This window comes from Eupeodes corollae, chromosome 2 (genome assembly GCF_945859685.1).
Source record: "Eupeodes corollae chromosome 2, idEupCoro1.1, whole genome shotgun sequence".
Taxonomy (NCBI): domain Eukaryota; kingdom Metazoa; phylum Arthropoda; class Insecta; order Diptera; family Syrphidae; genus Eupeodes; species Eupeodes corollae.
The window spans coordinates 132,780,543-132,804,117 of record NC_079148.1 but is presented as its reverse complement, the minus strand read 5'-3'; the positions used below and the strand labels follow the sequence as shown (position 1 = coordinate 132,804,117).

At 35.9% G+C, this 23,575-nt stretch overlaps 1 protein-coding gene across 1 annotated transcript; it reads left to right on the top strand.

Annotated features, from left to right (window-relative positions):
• Positions 1-1,956: 1,956 nt before the first annotated feature.
• Positions 1,957-23,575, top strand: LOC129946346 (coiled-coil domain-containing protein 6). Its single transcript, XM_056056493.1, has 6 exons — positions 1,957-2,516; positions 10,188-10,305; positions 10,380-10,470; positions 10,698-10,847; positions 10,915-11,670; positions 22,631-23,575. Exons 2-6 carry the CDS (start codon positions 10,190-10,192, stop codon positions 23,063-23,065), a joined length of 1,548 nt encoding a protein of 515 aa, XP_055912468.1. The 5' UTR covers positions 1,957-2,516; positions 10,188-10,189; the 3' UTR covers positions 23,066-23,575.

Here is a 23,575-nt window from a genome sequence, read left to right as displayed (position 1 = left end):
TCTCTCGAGCATGTAAAATCACCATCTATAAGACACTCATCATCCCGGTTCTCATTTATGGCGCTGAGGCCTGGACCCTGTCAAAGAAAGATGAGAGCGTCTTAGGATGCTTCGAGAGAAAAATTCTTCGGGCGATTTTTGGTCCCGTACGCATAGATGGAGAATGGAGGAGAAGATATAACGACGAGCTGTACGGGCTGTACAGCGACACTGACCTAGTTAGCAGAATCAAAGTCCAACGGCTTAGATGGCTAGATCATGTAGAGCGGATGGACATCAACGCTCCAGCCCGGAAGGTCTTCGAATCCAATCCCGAGGGACAGCGCAGTAGAGGAAGACCGCGACTCAGGTGGCGCACCCAGGTGGGAGAGGACCTCAACCAACTTGGCGTGCGAAACTGGAGACAGCTAGCTAGGGACCGAGCTGGCAGAAGACGCTTGTTGGTTGAGGCCCAGGTCCGCCCCGGACTGTAGCGCCACCTTAAGTAAGTAAGTAAGTAAGTGTACAGCATTGACATACTATACATGGACTGCTAGTAGCCAACTTCACGATGGTTCCACTTTTAACGGACAAAACACTAGCGCAAAGAGTTCTATGCGGTAAAATTGTGTAACATTTAATACTCACATCCACTGCTGTCGTTTTTGCTACTATAGTAGTATTTTACAATTTTCAAAGTCAACTGCTACTCTACCCACGGACGAAAGCTACTCCCCAAAACAAAACGGAAAAGAAATTTGTATTTGGTTTACAATAAAAACCAAAATTTAAAATATAATGCCCCAATAATAGTGCAACAGCGGAAAGAAAATTTTCAGATATAAGCCTTATAAAAGATTTTCATTGCATTGGTTTTCATCATTGAAAACAAACATTAGAATTTTTTTGACAGGTCGTTTATAGCTATCCTTAAACATTTCTGTCTTTGAAAAAATTTCCCGATTGAAATCCACCGACAAAATTTTACTGACAGAAATCTATCATTGGAATTGTGTGAAATTGGAACACAAATCAGTGGAACAATTCGTTTCAAATTTGAACATAAAGTATCAGCTGTTTAGGAAAATGAATTTCCGTCCGTTGTAGAGAAAAATAAATGCGCAATTACACTTTTATCTTAAAAAAACAAATTCTTTGTGTGATTTCCGATGGATGATTATATAATTTTCATTTCTAATCAAAGGGAAACACCGTCCTGATCGATTTCAATGGTAGCTATAATTGGTAACTGAAAATATGAAACATCGAAATTACAATAATAACTTTAATTTATTCTTGAATATTCAAACATGTATGTTGATGTAAAATATAATTTCAATTGTCAATTTCTTATTTAATAAAAAAATATGAATTTAAATTATTATTTTTTTCAACTATATTATTTTAAAATGTTGGCCTTTAAGCAGGGAAAGCAAAGATTTGGTACGACATTATATCCTTCTATTTGTCTGTTTTCGGAACATTAACCTTCACAATAGGCCAATTAACTTCGAATTTCGACATTTTTATTTTCAGTTTTTAATTTTTTGTTTTTTTGTTTTACTCCTTAATTTAAGAAAATGCTCCCCAAAATGATAGAAAAATACTACCCTTGAAATTTTCAAAACGACAGCACTGCTCACAGCAAAAAATCATGGCATCGTTTGTCTTCAACAAATTATACTAGATGTCAGTACCTACTTTCTATGTCAAAAAAAGCTTATCTCAACTAAATACAAACAGATGTCGCTAAATATTTCATAACTTTTTTTGCCACTGTGCCTGAAAGGGCTAGTGTAGCTAATTTGAAGTGGAACCATTTTTATTCAAATTTTGTATGGAAAATTCACACCACTAGCAGTCCATGTATAGTATGTCAATGGTGTACAGCCAGTTATGTCTGATAATATATTTTTTTAAGAAAACCAAGTTTTTATTCAAAAATTATAAAAATAAAAATTATTATAGTCAAAAATTATAAAAAAATTCAAACGCAAACAATTTTATTGAAAAAATTCCCATTCTGTGTGACAACCAAATTTTGACAGATGAGTAGAAAAATCCATCAATGTAAATTCAAAATACCATCCCTGTTCGAATTTGCTCGTTAAATATTTCGAACAATTGTTACCAGCGTCGAAAAATAAATGTCATTCGATTCGATATCGGTTCGGTTGGTTGGTTCGGTGTCGGTCGGTTCCCTCGGCCAAGTCAAAAAGGAAAAAAGAAATATCAAATTGGAAAGAAAAAAGAACAAATTCGCAAAAATAACTGCACTGCATATGGCGAGTTTTTGTTCAGTTTAAAAAATTTTAATACACGATTTATTACAATTGCTGGTGTCTGTCGTGTCTGTCTGTGATTTAAATCCTGCAAAAAATAAAGAAAACTAAAAGAATTTTCGCCTCATCGTATTTGCCACAAGAAGAGCAAGAGAGGATCTTGTTCAGAAAAGGTTTTCCATTTCCATCAACCATCAAGTGAAGTTTATTGAATTTACAAATCGCAATCTCCTTCGCCTTCGCCAGTCTTCAAAGGTAAATTTGTAGTAGAAAATTTATAAAGAAAATCCCAATTGGTATAAATGCAGAGAAGAGAAGAAAGAAAAAAAAACGAATTTCGATACAATTTTAAGTTTTTCATCTTTTTTCCAATATTCACTGTGAGTTTAAAATATGATTTTTTTTCCAAAGAATAGTGCTAGAATAAAATAGAACTCGGATGATTTTGCTTCCGTCCAACTGACTTGAGGAACAGAGGACTCTTAAAGGGCGTAGAGAGTTATTTTATTACCACCCGTCATCGACATCCACCTCGAAATCCTATGAGACATCAAGTCAAGTAAAAAAAAAAAAACTAGAAAAGTGCGTTCTGCTTCTGCTTTGTCCTTTGCACATTTTTTGTATGAATAATCATCTATGGAATAATCAAGAAACAACTCTTTGCCACTTTCATTTCTTGAACTTAAAGATGAGATTATTTTTAAGACCATAATGGTGTTTTTTTTTTTCTTCAGATCAATTCAGTTCAGTTTGTTTTAGTTTTAATTTTATTGCAACAGAGATAATTCATTATTCTTAATATTCATACCACGACCTACGACGATGTTGTTGGTTTTCTTTCGCATTTGGCATCGGCATTGCCACGAAAATAAAGTAGGTGCAAATTTCACTTTGATATCCTTTATGCAATGTTCAAACTCTGCAATTTGAAATAGTAGAGTATCAGCACTGCCAAAGTGGACTTTGTGGGTGTGTTCTTGGAGGCAATTATAATTTATTTTAAAGTATTGATTTATATGTTTCTTTTTTACTTTATATAAGCCGGCATTGCGATTTTTATATCTAGAGGCAATTGATTTTTATTTGTTGTTGTTCGTTCTTTAGAATAGACGACAGCCAGCAAAACAAAGAGGGAGCCCAGATGGGTTGGGGCCACCAACCTTTGCAGCAGATTTTTGTTGTTTTTTTTCTTATGGAACCTAAAAATTCATCATCGTGTTTTAACAACTTCCTAGCATGACTAACACGCGGTAATTATCTCTGGAGAATGAGATTTGACATGGAATATTCATAAAATGCCTATTTTTTGGATTGAAATAATTAATTCTTGTCGAGTATACTCATATATTTATAATAAGGTCGATTTTTGTGGTTCTAGTCTCACCTGGACTAGGTATTAATTTAATTTATACCTACCTAAACTATTTAATCCTACTTTTTGAGTCTGAATGCAAATAGATGTCTGTGTACTCACAAAGTTGGGGAGTAATTCTTCATACACGTGGTTTGTTTCTAATTTTTCACTTCTTGAAATTAACTAGGACAATGGGATACACATTTGTCTATTTGAGGCTAATTAAAAATCAAATAAAAGACAAAACTTGTAACACCCATTTGTAACAAAAACAATTTGTAAGTGCATAGCTACAACTTTTTGAAAAGTATTATTTCCTATGGAGTGTTGTGGGTGGGTAATTTTTGTTCCGTAATAAAATTAGTACAAAGGAAAACAACATAAGTGTTTTGTCTTTTAATTTATTTTTTAAACTTAAATTTGTTGTATACCTATAAAGAATTTCAAACTTAAAAGTAGAAGAAACTATTATAATGAGAAATCTGGAATAGGCAGGTCCTTGATGGGATCACAACTCGGTGGGCTTTGTCAAACAACAAATGAGTGCTGATTTTGTAATTTTTTTATTTTAATCTTATTGGTTTATTTTTGTTATTGTAAAGAAAGACTTGATTGTATTCTCTTGTATGTATTTAAACAATTACTTACATACTTTACTTTAGTTGGCGCTACAGCGCATTGTGCTCCGGGGCCTCAAGTAATAACTTTCGCCAGCTTACTCGATCTCTAGCTTGACGACGTGCGTCAGCCGCAACTTGATCACTCTACCGGAGATGAGGCCTGCCTCTGCTTCTTGTTCCCTCAGGCTTGGCGTTGAATACCTTAAGTGCTGTAGGTTCGATATTCATTCGCTCGACATGCCCCAGCCATCTTAAGCGTTGAACACACAGTTTTCTGACCAGTGGCTCGTATAACTCATAATTATATCTTCTCCGCCAGATGTTACTTTGCCTGTCGACATAAACCGGACCATAGATCGTACGTAGAAACGTACGCTTCTGCTAAGGCCAAAGAAACAACGATTAGCATTGATCTCCGCGCTGATTTCATTTGCAGAATAAACAGCAGTGCCCAGATAAACAAATTCTTTTACCACCTCGAAGTTATACCTGTCAATTTTCACATTTTGACCAAGTCTACGGTGTGAATCGACTCTATTTGTCAACAGAAATACAGTCAAAATCGGTTATAACGAAATATCGGTTATTACAAACTTACCTCGAAGTCCCGGCCGAGGTTTTTACAAAATGTACTAACCAAATATCGGTTTTAACGATATCGCCTATAATGAATTTTTTTAAATGGAATATTTAAAAATGTATCGCTTATAACGAACATATAAAAAAAAATAAGTAGGCTTTGGAAATTTCGCGCATTTAAAATGATAAATTATGGGAATTCCCTTTTTTTGTTGTGTTTATACTCTAATTTCTGTTTCCGAAGAGGAACTGGAATAGGCATACTTGGTTAAATGTGTTAGATTTTTTTCAAAATGAGTTTAAAGCGTAGAGTGTTAGAGTGTTTTACGATTGAAGAAAAATCTGCAATAATTTCAAGGCTCGAAGCTGGTGATTCCAATAAAAGTTTGTCAGTCGAGTTTTCTGTATCGGCGTCAACAATCTCTACCATTTTCAAAGACCGAGAGAAAATTAGGAAGAATTTTGAAGAATCCAACTTAAAAATAAAAAAAGTTCGATGCAGTCAACATCCCGACATAGAAGAAGCTTTGCTAAGATGGTTTAAAGCCCAATGAAGCTTGAATACTCCACTAAGCGGACTAATTCTACAAACTAAGGCAGGAGACTTTTCAAAAGGGTTGGGCAAAAATATCCTCACCTGCTCTACAGCTTGGATTTAACGATTTCGACAAAGATTTGGAAAATCGGTTATAACGAAACACCGGATGTAACGAACGGATTCTCCAGTCCCATCGAGTTCGTTATAACTGATTTTGACTGTACTTCGTCTTGTCCTTGTTAATGTCAATACCCATTTTCTTCGCTTCAGACTCAATATAAGAGAAGGCCCCACCCGTCAATGCTCGTTTGGTTCTTCCCATAATGTCGATGTCATCTGCATATCCAAGATATTGTGTGGATTTTTGAAAGATGGTGCCACTTGTATTGGCATTGGTGTGGCGCACCACTATTTCAAGAAGAATATTGAAGCAGCTACATGGCAGCGCATCGCCTTGTTGAAGTCCGCTGGTGGTTTCGAAGGTTTCGGTTGAGGCTCTTCCAATTTTGACGCAGCAACGAGCATTTTCCAACGTCACCCTGATAAGTCATATTAGTTTGGTAGGGATAACAAAACTCATTATGGCACGATATAGTTCGTTCCTGTCTACACTGTCAAAACTTACTTACTTAAGGTGGCGCTACAGTCCTGTGTGAACTAGGGCCTCACTCAACAAACTTCTCCATCTTGCTCGGTCTATACCTAGATGTCTCCAGTTTCGCGCTTCAAGTTGGGTGAGGTCACTTTGCACTTGTGCGCGCCAACTGATCCGCGGTCTTCCTCTACTGCGCTGTCCTGTGGGTGTGGATTCGAAGACTATCCGGGCCGGAACGTGACCCAGCCATCTTAGTCGTTGGACTTTTCCCTTCTGGCTAAGTCTACGTAGCTATTCAGCCCGTACAGCTCGTCGTTCCATCTTCTCCTTCACTCCCCTTCGATGCATACGGGACCATAGATCACACGAAGAACTTTTCTTTCGAAACGACCCAAGTTGCTTTTGTCATAGTCCATGCTTCTACACCGTATAGCAGGACGGGGATGATAACGATCTTGTATAGCAACACTTTGGTCCCTCAAGAGAGAACTTTACCACTCAATTGCTTTCTTAGTCCAAAGAAACAGCGGTTAGCAAGAGTTATTCTGCGTTTGATCTCAGCGCTGGTGTTGTTTTCTGCGTTTACAGCGGAGCATAGGTAGCCGAAGTCCTTGACTACCCCAAAGTTACGTCTGTCAATGGTGACGTTTTGACCGGTGTTGTAGGCCCTTTCTTGACGACAGCATGTACTTTGTTTTGCCTCATTAACCGTTAAAACCATTTTCGCCGCCTTTGCCTCAATACTCACAAAAGCCCCAAGTCAATGTCATTAGCATTATGCTAGTAATTGGACAGACTTTTGAAAGACAGTGCCTCTAGTGTTGGCGTGTAAGTTCTGCACTATTCTTTCAAGCACGATGTTAAAAAATCACATGACCGCGCATCACCCTGTCTAAAACCTTTTTTGACATCGAAAGGTTCTGTTAAGTTGTTTCCAAACTTTATGGAGCAGCGTGAATTCTCCATGGTCATCCTGCACAAACGGTCGAGTTTGGCAGGTATGCCAAAACTAGACATGGCTTAATACAGCTCGTCCCTGTAGATGCTGTCATATGCGGCCTTGAAATCGATAAAAAGAGGGTGGGTGTCGAGTTGCTGTTCTTGGGTTTTTTCCAGAATCTGCCATAATGTGGACTTTCCTGGTCTAAAACCACACTGATAAGGACCTATCAGGTTGTTGACGATGGGCTTTAGACGTTCACATATATACGCTATGTTAAGTAGACTGATTCCTCTATAGTTGGTACAGTTTAGCGGGTCTCCTTTTTTCACTACACTATCATATTTGCTTTAAAGTCGATGAAAAGATGGAGTGATGTTATGTTCTTGGGTCTTTTCCAGGATTTGGCGTAGAGTGAAAATTTGGTCGATGGTAGATTTTCCAGGCCTGACGTCACACTGGTTCGGGGCAATTAGTTCGTCAGTAAATGGCTTCAGGCGTTATTCAAACAATTATTTCACGTAAAATAATTTCTCATAACTTGCAAATAAATTAGTTAACAAAATTATTTAAAAGAAAACACCATTTAGTTTTTGAAAAAGTAAGTTGGAAAACACAGTTTTATGTTCAATTACTTGCAATAAAATTCTCTTTGCATATCTGCATGTTTTTCTTTTTAGCCAGTAACTATAAAAAAAAACTTAAGACAGTTTAAAATTTTATTTTCTTAATCCTCAACGTGTTATTTCTATCCCTTATTGAAGTGGCGCTACAGTCCTGCGTGAAAAAGGGCCTCAGTCAATGTATTTCTCTATGAAGCTAGATTTTTCCACTTGCACACTCCAACTTGGACGAGGTCACTTTCCGGTTGTACACTTCTGTGTATCCTGCACTGTGCTGTCCGTTGAAGGTTCAATCCAAGAATTTTCAAGCCGAAACGTTGGTTTTCGTGGGCTCAGACTTTACTTTGTACTTTTGCCCTCCTCCTGTTCTTTCTTGATTTTTTTCCAGCGAGTGCTTTTTTAACAATGGCCTATAAGTTTTCCAAAGGGTTTAAATCTGGATATTGAGAAGGCCAGGCCACTACATCAATCGTTTTCGTTTCTATCCAGCTTTGGCTTTTCGAGATGTATGCTTCGGGTCGTTGTCTTGCAAGAACTTCCATACCCAATTTAAATGGTCTTTGGTGAATTTTATTCTATTCTGTCGGTGTCATCTGGTAAGAAGTGATACTTCTCTAGGACTTCTTCCAAGGGGATGCTACTCCTTAAGCTGTCTCCTAACTGTTCTTTCATAGATAGGCAAGTCTAGCTCCTTTTAAATATCCCCAGAAGACTTAAACGGGTTCTTCTTAGATAAAAGTTTAAGAGCATCAAGTCTTTGGCATGTTTTCCGTTGTCTACCTGTTTTTCCGTTGTTTTTTTGGGGCTGTAGTGCATTATACTCAAATGTCTTGGATCTAACAATTATTTGGGTTACTTCCCGCTACGACTTTCCATCTTGCACCAGTTTGAGGATAATTTCCGTCATGGTTTGATTGCAATGTACTCCGCGACCCACTACTGTATAACTTAAAGAGTTTTTCTTTGTCATAGTGACATTTCCACCTATTTCCTAAAACATCAAGTATTATCGTTTGAAGATGAAGTGTTTGACTGTTAACAGTCGAATTGTTATTTCCTGAACACCGTTTAATTTAATAAATAATATGATTTAAAATCATGAAAAATGAATTTAAAATAAACCAGCATGGTGTTCAAATGTGCGTTTCGCCCCGACGATGCAATGGTTGGACTCATCAGAAGATGACCATTGCACCTTGTCTTGACGCATATTTTCTCGAATAAATCAAGAATCCATATAATATGAGCTACATAGAGCTACTGTGAATTATATTGTTGCTACAAGTCTTCAGAGAAGATAAATTGTAGCTATTTTTATTTCCTTGCTATGGGACATTTGAAGATGAATTGTTTGACTGTTAACAGTCGAATTGTTATTTCCTGAACGGTGTTCAGTTGCATATAACGTGAACTGGAGTCATCAAAGTAGTTCGGTATGCCAGAGTACATCAAGTTGCAATAATCATCGTGATATTGAGTGTCAAAAGAAAAATCCAACGAACATCCATGGAAAAGATCCAACCATTACTTAGCCCAAAAGATTTTCTTGTTTATAATGGCTTTCGATAAAATGTTGGGTAATCTATTATTAAGAAGAATAAGATTTCGTCTTATGAAAGAAAAATGTATCTGGAGGGACGTTAGAAAACCCTTGGGTAAACCTCTTTCAATGTGCAGAGCATAGTTAGGCGTATTATCGGGCAGTAAAAAGCATCTTTTCATGAAGAAACGCTGCAATTTTTCGACTTGGTTGTATTCGCGGTACCCCCAAACTTGAGCACAGTACAACATAATAGCTTTTGATGCGGCATTGTATATTTTGAACTTTGTTGAGTGTTGGACGGTATTGTCTCACAGCAGTCTCGACCACGTTGCATTGATGGAATTCTTAGATGCTCCCAATCTGTTTGTTAGATGCTCATTCCAAGACATGTTGTAATTAAACACTACGCCAAGATATTTTTCACACGCTGCTCTTCCTCCACCATTGCGAAATATTACTATTTCCGACTTATCAAGATTTATTTCAAGATTCCATTGAATGCAGTAAGTCTTAAAACCCTCAATTAGCTGTTGCAAATTGGAAGGATTATCTGACAACAGTACGATATCGTCCGCATATAAAAGGGCGTTAATTTGAAGATTGTCTAAAACAATACCGATTGGAAGTTCCGCATGAAGATCATTTAAAAACAGAACAGAACGAGAGCTAAGCACACATCCTTGACGAACACCTTTCTTCGTGGGGAAGAAGTCTGACAAACACGAATAAAGAGACTTTATAGTAGCCAGTATCTTCGAAGATATTCCCAGAGTATAAATAAGAGCATTTCTGTCAATGCTATCAAAAGCAGCCTTAAGATCGATGAAAAAAGCGTAGATTTCCTTCTTTTGGCAGAGTTAAGGTTGAATTATGCATAAAAGATTATAAACTTGTCCACTGTAGAATAGTTGGTTCTATCTAGTTATCTTATTATGTGCACCCTTATAATAAGAATCAAAACTGTCTTAATTTGTTTGCAAAAGAGCTTCAGTTATTCAAATTTATACGATATCAAACAACGGTTAACATTTTAGGTTAATTAATAGATATAATAAAATAGTAATTCGAAAATTCGTTTTATTTATGTGTCAGCTACTATAAAACTAAATTTCTTTTGCTTATTTATTTATAAAGAAATGGAGAGCCCATGTGAATCAGAAAGTTCATTAGATGGTGGAAGCATGCTCCCACCAAGTCCGGTTTCTCGGGAACAATTACAGAAGAGAATCGAAAGTTTAACCCAACAAAATAAGTATGTATAATATAATTAATAATAATGGTATAGAAATACGTACTTGAGAATTATTACTGATACTATATTTTCAGAGTATTGAAAGCTGAGCTTGATACATTTAAAATTCGAGTTAAGGTTGTGCAAGAAGAAAATCGGACTCTAAAGCAGGCCTCTGTTATAATTGTAAGTTAATTAGTTACAAATCAATTGTGCAAAGTCACTATAGGTGGAATCATTAAAAGCAGAATTTAAAGCAAATTAAAGGTTTAACCTGTTTAAAAAACTAGGTTAAATAAGTCTAACAAAAAAAAGAAACTGCTTTTATAATTCTACCTAAAGAAAATGACTTTTGTGCTTAACTTCTCCACCTGAATAGAAACAAATTGTAACACTTTCTTCTGTTTTTTTAGCAAGCAAAAGCCGAACAGGAAGAAGAATACATCTCGAACACGCTTCTTAAGAAAATCCAAGCCCTTAAAAAAGAAAAAGAAACCCTAGCTCATCACTATGAGCGAGAAGAAGAATGTCTAACAAATGACTTGTCTCGCAAGTTAGATCAGGTTTAGTGAATTTAAATTTATTACTTTGATTTTATTTATAAATAAAAAAATATCTATTTTTTTTTAGCTTCGACAAGAAAAATGCAAACTAGAACAAACACTCGAACAAGAGCAAGAATGCCTTGTTAATAAGCTAATGCGTAAAATAGAAAAACTAGAAGCCGAAACGCTTAGCAAACAAACAAACCTAGAACAATTACGCCGCGAAATGGTTGAATTGGAAAATACACTCGAACAAGAGCAAGAGGCTCTTGTGAATAAGCTATGGAAGCGAATGGATAAATTGGAGACGGAAAAACGTTCCTTACAAATAAAATTGGATCAGCCAGTATCTGATCCAACAACTCCACGAGATATAACTAATTCAAATGGAGATACTGCCAGCAATTTAAGTGCTCACATTCAGACATTACGTTCTGAAGTTTTAAGACTACGCGCTAATTTGTCAGCAGCGCAAAAAGAGACTAATAAAAAAATGCAACAATTTGCTCAGGAAGAAAAAAGCATTCGTGAGGAGAATTTACGATTGCAGCGTAAATTGCAGCTTGAAGTTGAAAGACGGGAGGCCCTCTGTAGACATCTATCCGAGTCGGAGTCTTCGCTTGAAATGGACGAAGAGAGGTTCTATAATGAGAATATTCTTGTTAGCTATGGTGGGGGTGGAAGTGGATCGGGTGGTTCTGGAAGTGGAGGAGGAGGCGCCTCCTCACATCGTCAGCGCACAATCAGCAGTCCAGTGCCACATAGTCCATCGAATAGTCGTCCGTTAAGTCCAGGCACAGCTGCTCAGCAAAATCGTTGCTACGCATGTGGTCAAATGATGGTATGTCATGATAGTTTATTATTTACAAGCTTTTACGCATTAAATAGTTTTTTTTTGGATAGTAGTATGAAAAAACCTTAGCTGTACTTTTTTGTACGTATGTTTAAATTGTGCCGAGACGGGATGTGTGATTGTCATAGATTAGGTTAGGTTAATACATTTTAAGAAAAAGATAGGTTACTGCAATACATTTTTATATACGACGTTTTTTGTTTTTCCTTCCTTGGCCAGAACGTAAAGTTTTGTGGGTTTGAGTCTCCTGAGCACTCTACATATAATTTTCCTTGCAACTTTCAGCGTTTGCCCCTGAGCTTTAGTTATTGTTATTGCAAATTCTGCTTTCAGAGGAAACTGCACTCTTTTAAACTGAAGCGGCAAATCGGTTGGAATTATTGGAATGCGGGGAATTAAAACATTTTTTCCTTTTGCTATTCCAGTCATGATTATAGCTTTTATAATATTTCATCCTATAGGTGAGTAATCTGTAGCCATGTACCATTACATAACTTTGGTGCGTCAGGATTTCTCATTAACAGGACTGGAACACCAACCTTCACTTTTAACTTATGAGAAGGCACCTCTGATAATTCCAAAAAATTAAGAAACTCTATAGGGTATGATGGTCCATAATGTTGTCTATAGAGAGGTACTCGACAATATCTCCCTCCACATCCCGCGTGCGACAGCCGAAAAGAATTATCAGAAGTAGAAGACAGACCCAGTAAATTATTATTTATTTATTAAGGTTGAGCATAGCAAAGTTAAGGTTTAAAATTATATTATTTGTGGAACTTGGCGGAAGACACAGTTTGCGTCTAACATTCAGGGCTTGAGGTAAGTGGTGCGCGAAGCCCGCGTTAATATACGTGTATGATAAGTTTAACATGTTCGACAACTTATTTCATACTAATTTTATCCAAATATTCTTCAAATCCTTGGTAATTTAGAAGTGAAAGCGATCAGATTCCCCAGAAAGTAATTTTTCCAATGGAAATGCGTTGTTTTTCCCGAGGTCAAAAGTAACTCATGTCCTTTCTTAAATCTCAAACTATCTCTTTACCAAATTTAATTTAAATCAGTTCAGTAGTTTAGGCGTAAATTTTCCCATGAGAATGCGTCATTTTCCCGAGGTAAAAAGTAGCCTATGTTCTTTATCGGGTATCAAAATATATCCATATCAAAATATATCCCTACCAAATTTCATGCAAATTGGTTCAGTAGTTTAGGCGTGATTGAATAACGGACAGACAGAGTTATTTTGACATTTATAATATTAATTATGGAGTATGAAAGTATGGATAATCGAAATCGTTGGCTTATGAAAAAGAGAGGAGATAATAGAAGGAACCTGAATAAAAACAACAACAATTACTTGTGTGTAGAAAAAAAAAATGCTAATCGGTTCAGTATAGTTCGATAGAACGGAAAAAAAAACCTGTAATTGGCTTACAACTTTCATGTGGGTGCGGTGGCGTAGTGCACTAGCTCCTCACACACTAGGTCGCTTGTTCAAGCCCAGCTCGGGCAAAAGTTCTTCAAAAATTAAATTGAACATAAAAAGCGATTAAGCACCACTAAAGGAGTCTGATGATCGGGTTGGTCCCCGTGAAATAGCTATAACTCCAGCCTATGAACTTGGTGGTAGCACACACAAGTTGTTGTTGTTTCATTCTAAATTTTCAATTGTAAATTCGGCAAGCAGCTGCCTTAAACTGCGAGTATAAAATTTCATACAAAAACCTCCTTAGTATGGATAGAATAGTTAACCAAATATGTAAAGTTAATAGTCGTTTTAAAGCGCTTGGACTTTAGTAGTTTAGCAATCAATTTTATCAAAATGCTACCGAATCACATTTTAATACAAAATTTTATCTCAAAACATGGTTTTACATTAAGGGGGTCATTACATGTGACGGCCTGTATTTTAAGGAATTTTTATGATTTTTTTTAAGATCAGTAAATAGATACACCTTTATTAAGTTTATTATTATTTATTAACATAGTTCGACACTAAAAATATAAATTTTGAGTTGATAATATTGTAAAGAACACGAGTTACACCGGTGTGAACAACTCCACCTAGAAAAAATAGGCTCGCACTTCCTCCACGATTCCGGCTGATTAGCTTATCTAAAACAAACAAATTAAACGGCGTTTTATTCTGTGAGCGTAAATGCATGGAATGAACTATCATCAAATGAATATATCAAAAATTGGACTTTTGGGAGCCATTTAAAAAAAAAAGTTACGAATTTTGCGTTGTTTTTTTTTTTGCTATTAAAAAATCGAAATTTTTGGAATTTTGGCTTGTCGATAGTTCATTCCATGCGTTTACATGTGCTGAATCCAACCCATAAAATTTCAAGTCATTCTGTCAACCATTTTTTGAGATACGATGGAGGAAGATGGAAGTTTCAAGTTCCCTTAACTATGAACATATCAACTTACCTTTCAATCGGCGATGCCTGGTCCATAGAGTATTCCTTCCTCTTCTTCTTGAAACTCTTTCAAAGCACATTGTTCAGCTCTTGAATCAATTCTGGCTTGTTTAACGGCATCACTTACGCTCCGCTTAGAATGTGAGATTCGCTTTTCATCTATAGGGCACCCCATAACCGAAATTACTTTCAAATTACCTTCAAAACTTTCATTTAAGATGATAACTAGGATCCTTTTGTAAGTTTTATTTTCACTTTACTTCACCCCATATTTTTCCATGGACCTGCTTTAAAACGACTTCGAATTTTGAAAAATCCCTTTACTACCGTATTCTAGACATATTAAAGTAGCAATTTATGAAACAAACAATTTGATTTTTTGAACTCATCACATGGGATGACCCTCTTAAGAAATTGCCTTATGGTAATTTTCTCATTTTGTCTTCTTTTTGGATCATTTAATAATTTTGTCCATTTTTTTTGTATGTATGAAATAACGATAGATTTAGGACGATTTTTGTATTTACTACTGCTAACCATAAAGCAACCTTTTAAGTTTAATTTGACAGATGAAAACACCAACTTTGAGAACATAAAAAAAATACGCAAATTGAAATTAAATAAAAAACTTACATGCCTATTCTTCTATTCATTTATATTCTTGGTACTAACCTCTTAGTAAGTAATGTTGGTAATGAACCAACCTTCATAACTAAAACTCGACAAGAAGTCTTAGACATAACTCTTGTCTCAGATAGTATACACCATATGATCTTGGACTGGAAAGTATCCAAAGAACACTCGTTCTCTGATCATAGATATATCCAGTTCAGTATAAATATGGATGATTACCCGAGTCCATTGACTTTTCGAAACTATCGGAAAACTAACTGGGTTTCATACAGGAACTCATTACAGAGTTTACTAGAACCTGGACTATCTAGTCCTTCCTCTAACGCTAACGAACTTGACAACAAAGCCAATGAACTTACCTCAGCTATGAACAGATCGCTAGAAATTGCTTGTCCACTTATACACATAAGAGGAAAGAGGAAACCACAAAGGTGGGCCTCAGAGCTTGACTCGCTCAGGAAGGAATGCAGGAAACTTTTCAACCGAGCCAAAGCTGCAAGACTAGCCTCTCATTGGGACTCCTACAAAGAATCTCTAAGAATCTACAAGAAGGCAGTAAGGAAATCCAAGCGATCTTCTTGGCGATCCTTCTGTGGCATGATAGAAGAAACTTCTGAAGCCTCTAGGTTACGGAAAATTTTTTCAACTAATCCAGCTATGCCAAGCTGCTTGAAAAATACAGGCTCCTGGACAAATTCAAGTGATGAATCGCTGAACTTACTATAGGACACTCACTTTCCTGGTAGTTCTCTTACCGAAACTTGCAACAGTTTTACACGTTCAAGTTCAAATACAACATATCCACAAGGTCTGATCACAAAGAATAAGCTACAATGGGCTCTCAACAGCTTCAAACCATTTAAAGCTGCAGGACCAGATGGAATAATACCAGCAGCATTACAAAAAGCTTCTGATATAATTGCACCAATCTTTGAGGCAATTTTTACCAGCTGTCTTTACCTGGTCCATGTTCCCTCGGCAGGGAAAGTTGTTTTTATACCTAAAGCAGGTAAATGCTCCCAAGTCAATCCTAAAGATTTACGACCTATAAGTCTATCATCATTCCTTCTTAAGACCCTGGAAAGATTGATTGATATCCATTTAAGGGCACGTATCGATACAAGACTTCTGTCTTCGTCTCAACATGCCTACTGTAAGGGTAAATCGGTGGAAACAGCGTTACACACTTAAGTACGCACCATCGAATATTCCCTCCATCATAAAGAGTTCACTATGGTTGCTTTCCTTGACATCGAAGGTGCCTTTAACAACGTGGACACATCTGCAATCACTTCTGCACTGACATCTCTAAATGTAGAGAGTTCGCTTCGGGAGTTAATTCATTTAATGCTTACCAGCATAATAATTAACTCAAAACTGGGCAACTCTTCTAGCAGATGATAAGTTAGTAGAGGGACACCGCTAGGTGGTGTTCTATCCCCTCTCCTCTGGAACCTAGTGGTGAATGAAATCCTAACTAGTCTGGATGCGGAGGGTTTCAGAGTGATAGCATATGCGGACGACGTTGCTATAGCAGTTTCAGGAAAGCATAATATCCTAAAAGAACTCTTACAAAATGCGTTGGACAGACTAATACTTTGGGCTGATCGGTGTGGACTGGGTGTTAACCCACACAAAACCGATCCGGTCTTATTTTCGAGGAGATACAAAATTCCCTTTGTCAACCCTCCTTACATTAAAGGAATCCAATTAAAATTCTCAGACGAGGCTAAATACCTAGGTCTTGTCTTAGACAAAAAACTAAATTGGAAACGCAACGTACAGGAAAGAGTCAAAAAAGCTACTGTAGCTCTCTTTTCTTGCAAAAAAGCTATTGGTAGTAAATGGGGTTTACAGACCAGAATCTCGCATTGGCTATACACATCGGTAATCAGACCGATTTGAACGTACGGTGTGGCAGTATGGTGGACTGCTTTAGAGAAAGGTATAAACAGGGATAAATTAAATAAAGTCCAACGTTCAGCCTGCCTATGTATAAGCGGATCGCTTCGCACGACCCCGTCTGCAGCACTGGACACCTTGCTCTACCTTACACCTCTTGACATATTTAGCAAACAAATAGCTGCAAGCTCTGCTATTCGCCTCAATGCTTCGTCAGGCACCAGGTGGACCAACATCACCACGTGTCAAGCCACAAAAAACATCTGGCCAACACTGGATTTAAAACGTTCAAGGTGCTTGCTCTCTCTAAGCAGATCATATAAGCTCGATAATATGTGTCATAACCGGACACCGTCTAATAGGAAAGCACGCCACGAGACTAGGCGTATTCTCAAATGACTTTTGCAGAAGCTGTATGGACGAGGAAGAAACGGTTCTTCATCTTCTCTGCACATGCCCTGCTCTAGCTCGAAAACGCAAGAATTACCTAGGAGAATTCTTCTTTAACGATCTAAATCATATCGGTATTATCAGCCTCTCACGTTTCGTAAGGGACTCTAACTGGTTCCATTGAGCTTAGGAGGAAGCCTCAAGATGCATGTGGTATCACAATGGGCCATTAAACTGGCCTAAGTGTGTCCGTTTCCACCTTGGATAGCCACTATAACCTTCTTATTCATCGGGGGGAATGTCAGTAACGTCGGTAATACTGCGCGGTGTTCTTCTATTCACGTGAAAGCATTCATTCTATACAATTCAGATCCGCATATAAAATGCAGGAAATTTTCATTTGATGTCTGGTTTGTTAATTTTTGTAAGAAAAATGTAAGTGAAAACTAATTTATTGCTAAATTTAGAATATTTGTTTTATAAATAAAAAAATATTAACATTTTTAGGGAAAGGAAGACACTTTTTAACATTTCTCCGAAGCTCTCTGTTGAGGATTCTCTTATTACTCTGCTTACAATTTTGGAATAAAAAATCCAATACTGCCCATTTCCAAAAATTACACAAATTATTCTGTTTAAGTGGATTGATTAAACTTAATTTTTGTATGAATTAAAACAATTAATTCAACATTCCCAAGATTTTTACATGAACAGCTGTTTATTTGAATATCAAATTGATTTGGTATAATGTAGTTCACCCGATGGATAGCAGAATGCAAAGGCAGTAAACAAATCGCTACTCAAGTTTTCAAATTTAAAGAAAAAGTATAATTGACACATTCGACCGTAACTGTTAAAGAGCTTAATAAGTAATTTTGTTCTAGTTTTAATTTACCTTATTTTCGAAAAATAATAATGTATTCAACATAAGCGTCTTTTAACAAATAAATCATTTTTAAAAATCCTTAAAAAAAGGAACAAAATTATAAAAGTGTATTTAAATTTAAAAGATTAATGAATTAGTCGATTAAAAATTAATTGTAGATTAAGGGATTCAGTATTAACTGAAAGATGGGCTTTTAGTTTAGCTAAAACAAAATAATAGATTCTAAAAGAGATTTACATAAGTATTTTTGTAAGCTATAGCTTCATTAACAAACCGGATAAGAACTTTCCATTCCAACCACACTCACCATTTAGAATTGAGTAACTCTTCTGTAGAAAGAAAACTTTTTCTAAAGTATAAACATCGAATTTCTTGGAGTGTTTTACATTTTGCTAGGAAGTGGTTTTCGATTTAATTAAGGTTACAAAGATTACAATTATGATTTATATCAACCCTATGAGGTCTGTAATTTAGCTCTAGCATTTCATTTCAGTTCCGGGGCCCTACCTTGTAACTTGATTCTACAATGAAATTGCTTGTATTCGAAAAATTGGTACTATGTATCTATTTGACTACTTTCGAACCAACGAGAATCGAATAGTTCTAGTAGTGCCAACTATATTCTACGAACTTTCGAATAAACGAGGAACTACGTAACTCGAAAGTAGAATTCAAAACAAGGCAAGTATTTTTGACATGGTTTGCTGTGCAAGTCCAGCTTGATTGTCACCACCGATTTGGTTTTGGTAACCTCCTGTTGCCAAAAACTTGAATGCTGATGATAACTTAATGATAATCGGATCAGCATTTTGTCTTCTGCGAGTAGTCATGTCGGATGATATGGTGTTAAGTAAGAACATAAATCCGTCTATTGAAAGACTATAGTTCTTTACAAAACTAAAACAAAAGTACAAACTTTTCATTAAGAAATATTCTTATATGTATATGTACAAACCTTTTCTCACTCAGCTCCATTATGTTGGAATTATCTCTTATTCTTCTGCGTTCAATTTGCTCATACGGTTCTTCATTTCCTTGCAAATTAAACCAAATTCCAACGGTATCTTTGAAATAAAGCCAAAAATTTGATCTTTATTATTGTTTTTAAAACTGTCAAACAACTCGATACTCGTTCGAAAGTAGAACGTTTTTTGAAAACAAGTTGGTATAACTGGCATCCAATTCTACTTACATACGTAGTACGAATTGAAAGTAGAATCGGAAATGAGTTTCGAATAGAATCAAAAGTAGAATCGAGTAGTAGTACATAGTAGGGCCCCTGATTTTAAATATTAAACTTATCTCGTTAACTGTGAATTCTTTTCGAAAATACTTAGATTCCGCCACACAATGATTCATTTTGCTGTATATCGTTCTTGACATGGACTCTTTAGCACGGTTCAGAGAATTTTGAAATATTTGTTCGTCAATTACTGAGATGCAGTCATAGAATTTATTCTTCCATGAACCAAAGTTATTCAAGGCTACATTCAATGTCGTATTATATTTAGCAGCCAATTCTTGCCAATCTTTGAATGGCGTGTGACAACGCTGAAGTGCAATCATGAGTACTTTTTTTTGAAAATTATTATCACATCTCTTTAAAACTTTGAGATTTCCCTTAAAGTTTTTAAGGAAAATTGGAGGTAGTCCAGATTCGACATATATTGCATAGTTAAGTAAATATGTTGTCAGAGATGGAAGGGACCTACAGTTTATATGCCGAATGCGAACGGCTTATTTGAGAAAGCACTTTTCATGACAAGAATTACTCTTGGAGAATTTGTCAATTCCTCGCAAGAGACAGTACCCGTGAAAAGTTAATTGGCACAGGCATGGATTGAACCCAAGACCCCTTGCATGACAGTCCAATCCACTAACCATCACGCTACGGGTACTATATTGCATTGTTAGGTGTGTTTAAAGGGACCTTAAATACACGTTTGAAGAAATATCTCTGGATAACTTCAAAGTATTCACATACTTAGTAACACTTCATTAGCATAACAGAGTGAACTTTCAATTGTTGCATCAAATACTTTGAATTTTACCATCGGTTCGACCAACAAGCGTCTCCAGCCAGCTCGGTAACTAGCTAGCTGTCTCCAGTTTCGCACGCCAAGTTGGTTGAGGTCCTCTCCCACCTGGGTGCGCCACCTGAGTCGCGGTCTTCCTCTACTGCGCCGTCCCTCGGGAATGGATTCGAAACCTTCCGGGCTGGAGCGTTGATGTCCATCCGCTCTACATGACCTAGCCATCTAAGCCGTTGGACTTTAATTCTGCTAACTAGGTCAGTGTCGCTGTACAGCCCGTACAGTTCGTCGTTATATCTTTTTCTCCATTCTCCATCTATGCGTACGGGACCAAAAATCACCCGAAGAATTTCTCTCTCGAAGCATCCTAAGACGCTCTCATCTTTCTTTGACAGGGTTCGATGTATTTGTTAATAAAAAGAAACTTGACCAAATGCAGTTAATGGCTGATTTCGCAACTGATGTTTTATCTTTTATATGAGGTCCGATGCTTAAATTTTGTGTTATTGTAAATCCTAAGTATATACATTTTTTAACTACCTCTATTCTTTCGCCATTAAGGTTCCAAGAACGGTCATTTCTGATATTATGATTATGAAATCTGAAAACCATAATTTTCGACTTTTAAGTGTTTATTTGAAGATCCCAAGAGGTTAAATACTGGTTAAGTTTGTTAATTTTCAATTGTTGAATTACCGGATTATCAGTAAGAATGAAAAGATCATCAACATATAAAAACATTTTAATAAGCAAATACACACCCCCTGGAAAACTGTCTCCAATATCGTTAGTAAAAAGTGAGAAGAGCAAAGGACTCAAAATGCAACCTTGCGGGACACCGAATTCTGTCTTAAATTGCTGTGAAGAGATTCTACCATTAGAAGCTACCGCTGTTGTATTTGAAAGAAGTTTCTCATATATTCTTAAAAAAATTGTCGATAATCCAACACCTGCTAGTTTGAAAAGTAATAGTGTTCTGTTTATAGTATCAAAGGTAGATTTAAAATCTACAAAAAAAGCATAGAGATTAGTGTTCTTATCCAAAACAACGTTTAACGACATTAGTTAGAGTAAAAATTTGATCAACTGTAGAGACGTTAGCTCGAAACCCAGCCTGAATACAACTTGTTTTGTTTTTTGTTTCAACCCAAGGTACAAGTCTAAGATATAAAATCTAAGTAAACAGTTTTCGTAATGAATTAAGGAGATACCTCTGTAGTTTTCAGGAAGATTACGCTAAAATGGACGACTCTTTGAAATTCTTTGGTATTTCTTCTTTGTTGAACACTCGGTTAAATAAGAACAATATATCTTCTAAAAACTGTGAGCTGGCATTTTTCAAAAATTCGGCTGGGATGCCATCTAAACCCGAAGCCTTATTGTTTTTCATTTTTTCTAAAGCAAAAAGTAGTTCTGGCATTGAGAACGGAGTGTCTAGTCTTTTGTATTCTTTATGTATAATTTAATAATCTTGTCCACTTTTTTGTATGTATGAAATAACTATAGATTTAGGACGATTTTTGTATTTACGGCTGCTCACCATAAAGCAACCTTTAAAGTTAACTTGACAGATGAAAACGCTAACTTTGAGTGCATAAAACAAATTCGCCAATTGAAATTAAGTAAAAAACTTATTATTATTATATTTTATTAACTAGTAATTCAAATTACAAGGTAATATACATAAAAAAGGAGAGAGCCTATCTGCGAAGACTATTGGCTCTGCTTGTTATTAAAATGTTTATACATTTAAGTTTAGGGTTGTAAGAAATTTATTTACATTTTCGATATTTGAGCTGGTGAGGTTTTTCAATACGTCATAGATCGATATATTTTTGAAGATTGATGAAAGAGCAGGTTTTGATGATTGACAGTTTTCGAGGAGGTGAGTTAAACTCATGGTTGTATTGCAGGTGGAGCATATCGGTGGATTGTTTCTGTTTAGAAGGTGTTTGTGAGTTGCTGAAGTGTGACCAAGTCTTAAGCGGATGTAGTTAGAGATTTTTTGTTTTGATACGTTTGCAGGGTATTGAGGATAGGTTTTATGTTCATTAATTTTTTTATAATGGTAGGGAATAGGCTCCATTCGATTTCTTATTTTCTTCTCAAGGTGTTCAGTATTTGGGTTTTCAGGTCTTTTTTTGTGTATATATTGAATTTATACACTAGTGATTTGTTTGTAGAGGTTGCTGCTTTATCAGCTTCTTCGCTTCTTCGTATTCCTTATCGCGGGAATAAGATCTGAATCGTTGTTTGGATTTTTAACTGCTTTCAGGACTGATATGCTATCAGAGCATATTACGAACTTATCGTTGGAATTCCTTATTGATTTGGTTGCTTGCAGAATAGCAAACGCTTCTGCGGTGAAAATAGAAGCATATTCCGGGAGGATGCCAATATTGACGATTTGGCCATCTTCAAATGTGACTTCTCTTCAATGTTGAATAAATAAAAAACTTATGTTCAATTTTTTAGTACAAACAAATCACTCTTCAAATATTAACTTATTCAAGTTTTCAAATTTAAATAAAAATATAATTGACACATTCGACCGTAAATGTTAAAGAGCTTAATAACTAATTTTGTATTAAACTTTAATCGTTCTTTAACAAATAAATTATTTTACTCGCTTTAATGTTTGTAATTTAAAAAAAAAATATTTATATATTTTGTTTTAGAATCGACGTACAAGTGAAAGGTTTGTTAAGCCCGCTTTGCCCACGCCACTATTTGGATTAAATACTTCAGCGCCAAATGTGCTAACCAATCATCAGCTACTTGTCGGTGGCGGTCCATCTCAAACATTCTCAGGAACAACAGCAGCCGGTTCATCTCTAAGTAGTAGCATGCTATCAAATTTGAATACCAGCGGTGGCGGTGGTGGTGGTGTTGGTGGTTTAGGAGAACGACAAAACACCGCAAGCACTCTTAATAATTCAAATGTATCCAATCCGATGAATATTAGCCTAAATAATTCGTCCAGCAGTTCTTCGAGCAGCATTATGAATACGAGCAACTCTTCGCTATCGGCGTTCCCATCAAATATAGGAAACACATCGACATCTTTTGCTCAGCCAGCTAGCCCAATGGACACAACTGTTTATAAAGAATAATCAATAAAAGACAACAACTTCTTATCTAGCTACAAAGAAAAAATATTTATATATATTTCAATTTCTTATACAAATTTTAAAACAAAGCAAACAGAATAATAAAATTGAGCATAAATCGCAATTGCGAACCTATTATCCATACTACTACTCCACACAAAAACACTTATACAAACAAAAAAATCGATAAACACGAAAAAAGAAAGATATGAGATATATACGAAATAATTAAAAATGCTTTGGCTTGAAATTAAACAAAACAAAACAAAAAAAAAGTTAAAATAAATAAAAATAAGAATGTAACTTCATTATTTCAAAAATAAAACTTAAAATAAAAAAGGAAAACATACACGTGATCGCTAAACCTTGTGACATAGTAGATAGCAAGTAAATCATTTCTAATTTATACAGACATGGCTGTACAATTAAAAAAAATTAAAAACAAATTACATATTTAAACAAAATTATCTAATAATAATAAAAGTAATAATAAATTACAAAAATTCAAATTAA

Excerpts from the sequence above, each read along its gene's own strand:
- LOC129946346 (XM_056056493.1), top strand. The coding sequence starts at position 10,190 with ATGGAGAGCCCATGTGAATCAGAAAGTTCATTAGATGGTGGAAGCATG. Across the intron at positions 10,471-10,697 it reads AGCAGGCCTCTGTTATAATT|CAAGCAAAAGCCGAACAGGA; the intron begins GTAAGTTAATTA and ends CTGTTTTTTTAG. Across the intron at positions 11,671-22,630 it reads ACGCATGTGGTCAAATGATG|AATCGACGTACAAGTGAAAG; the intron begins GTATGTCATGAT and ends ATTTTGTTTTAG.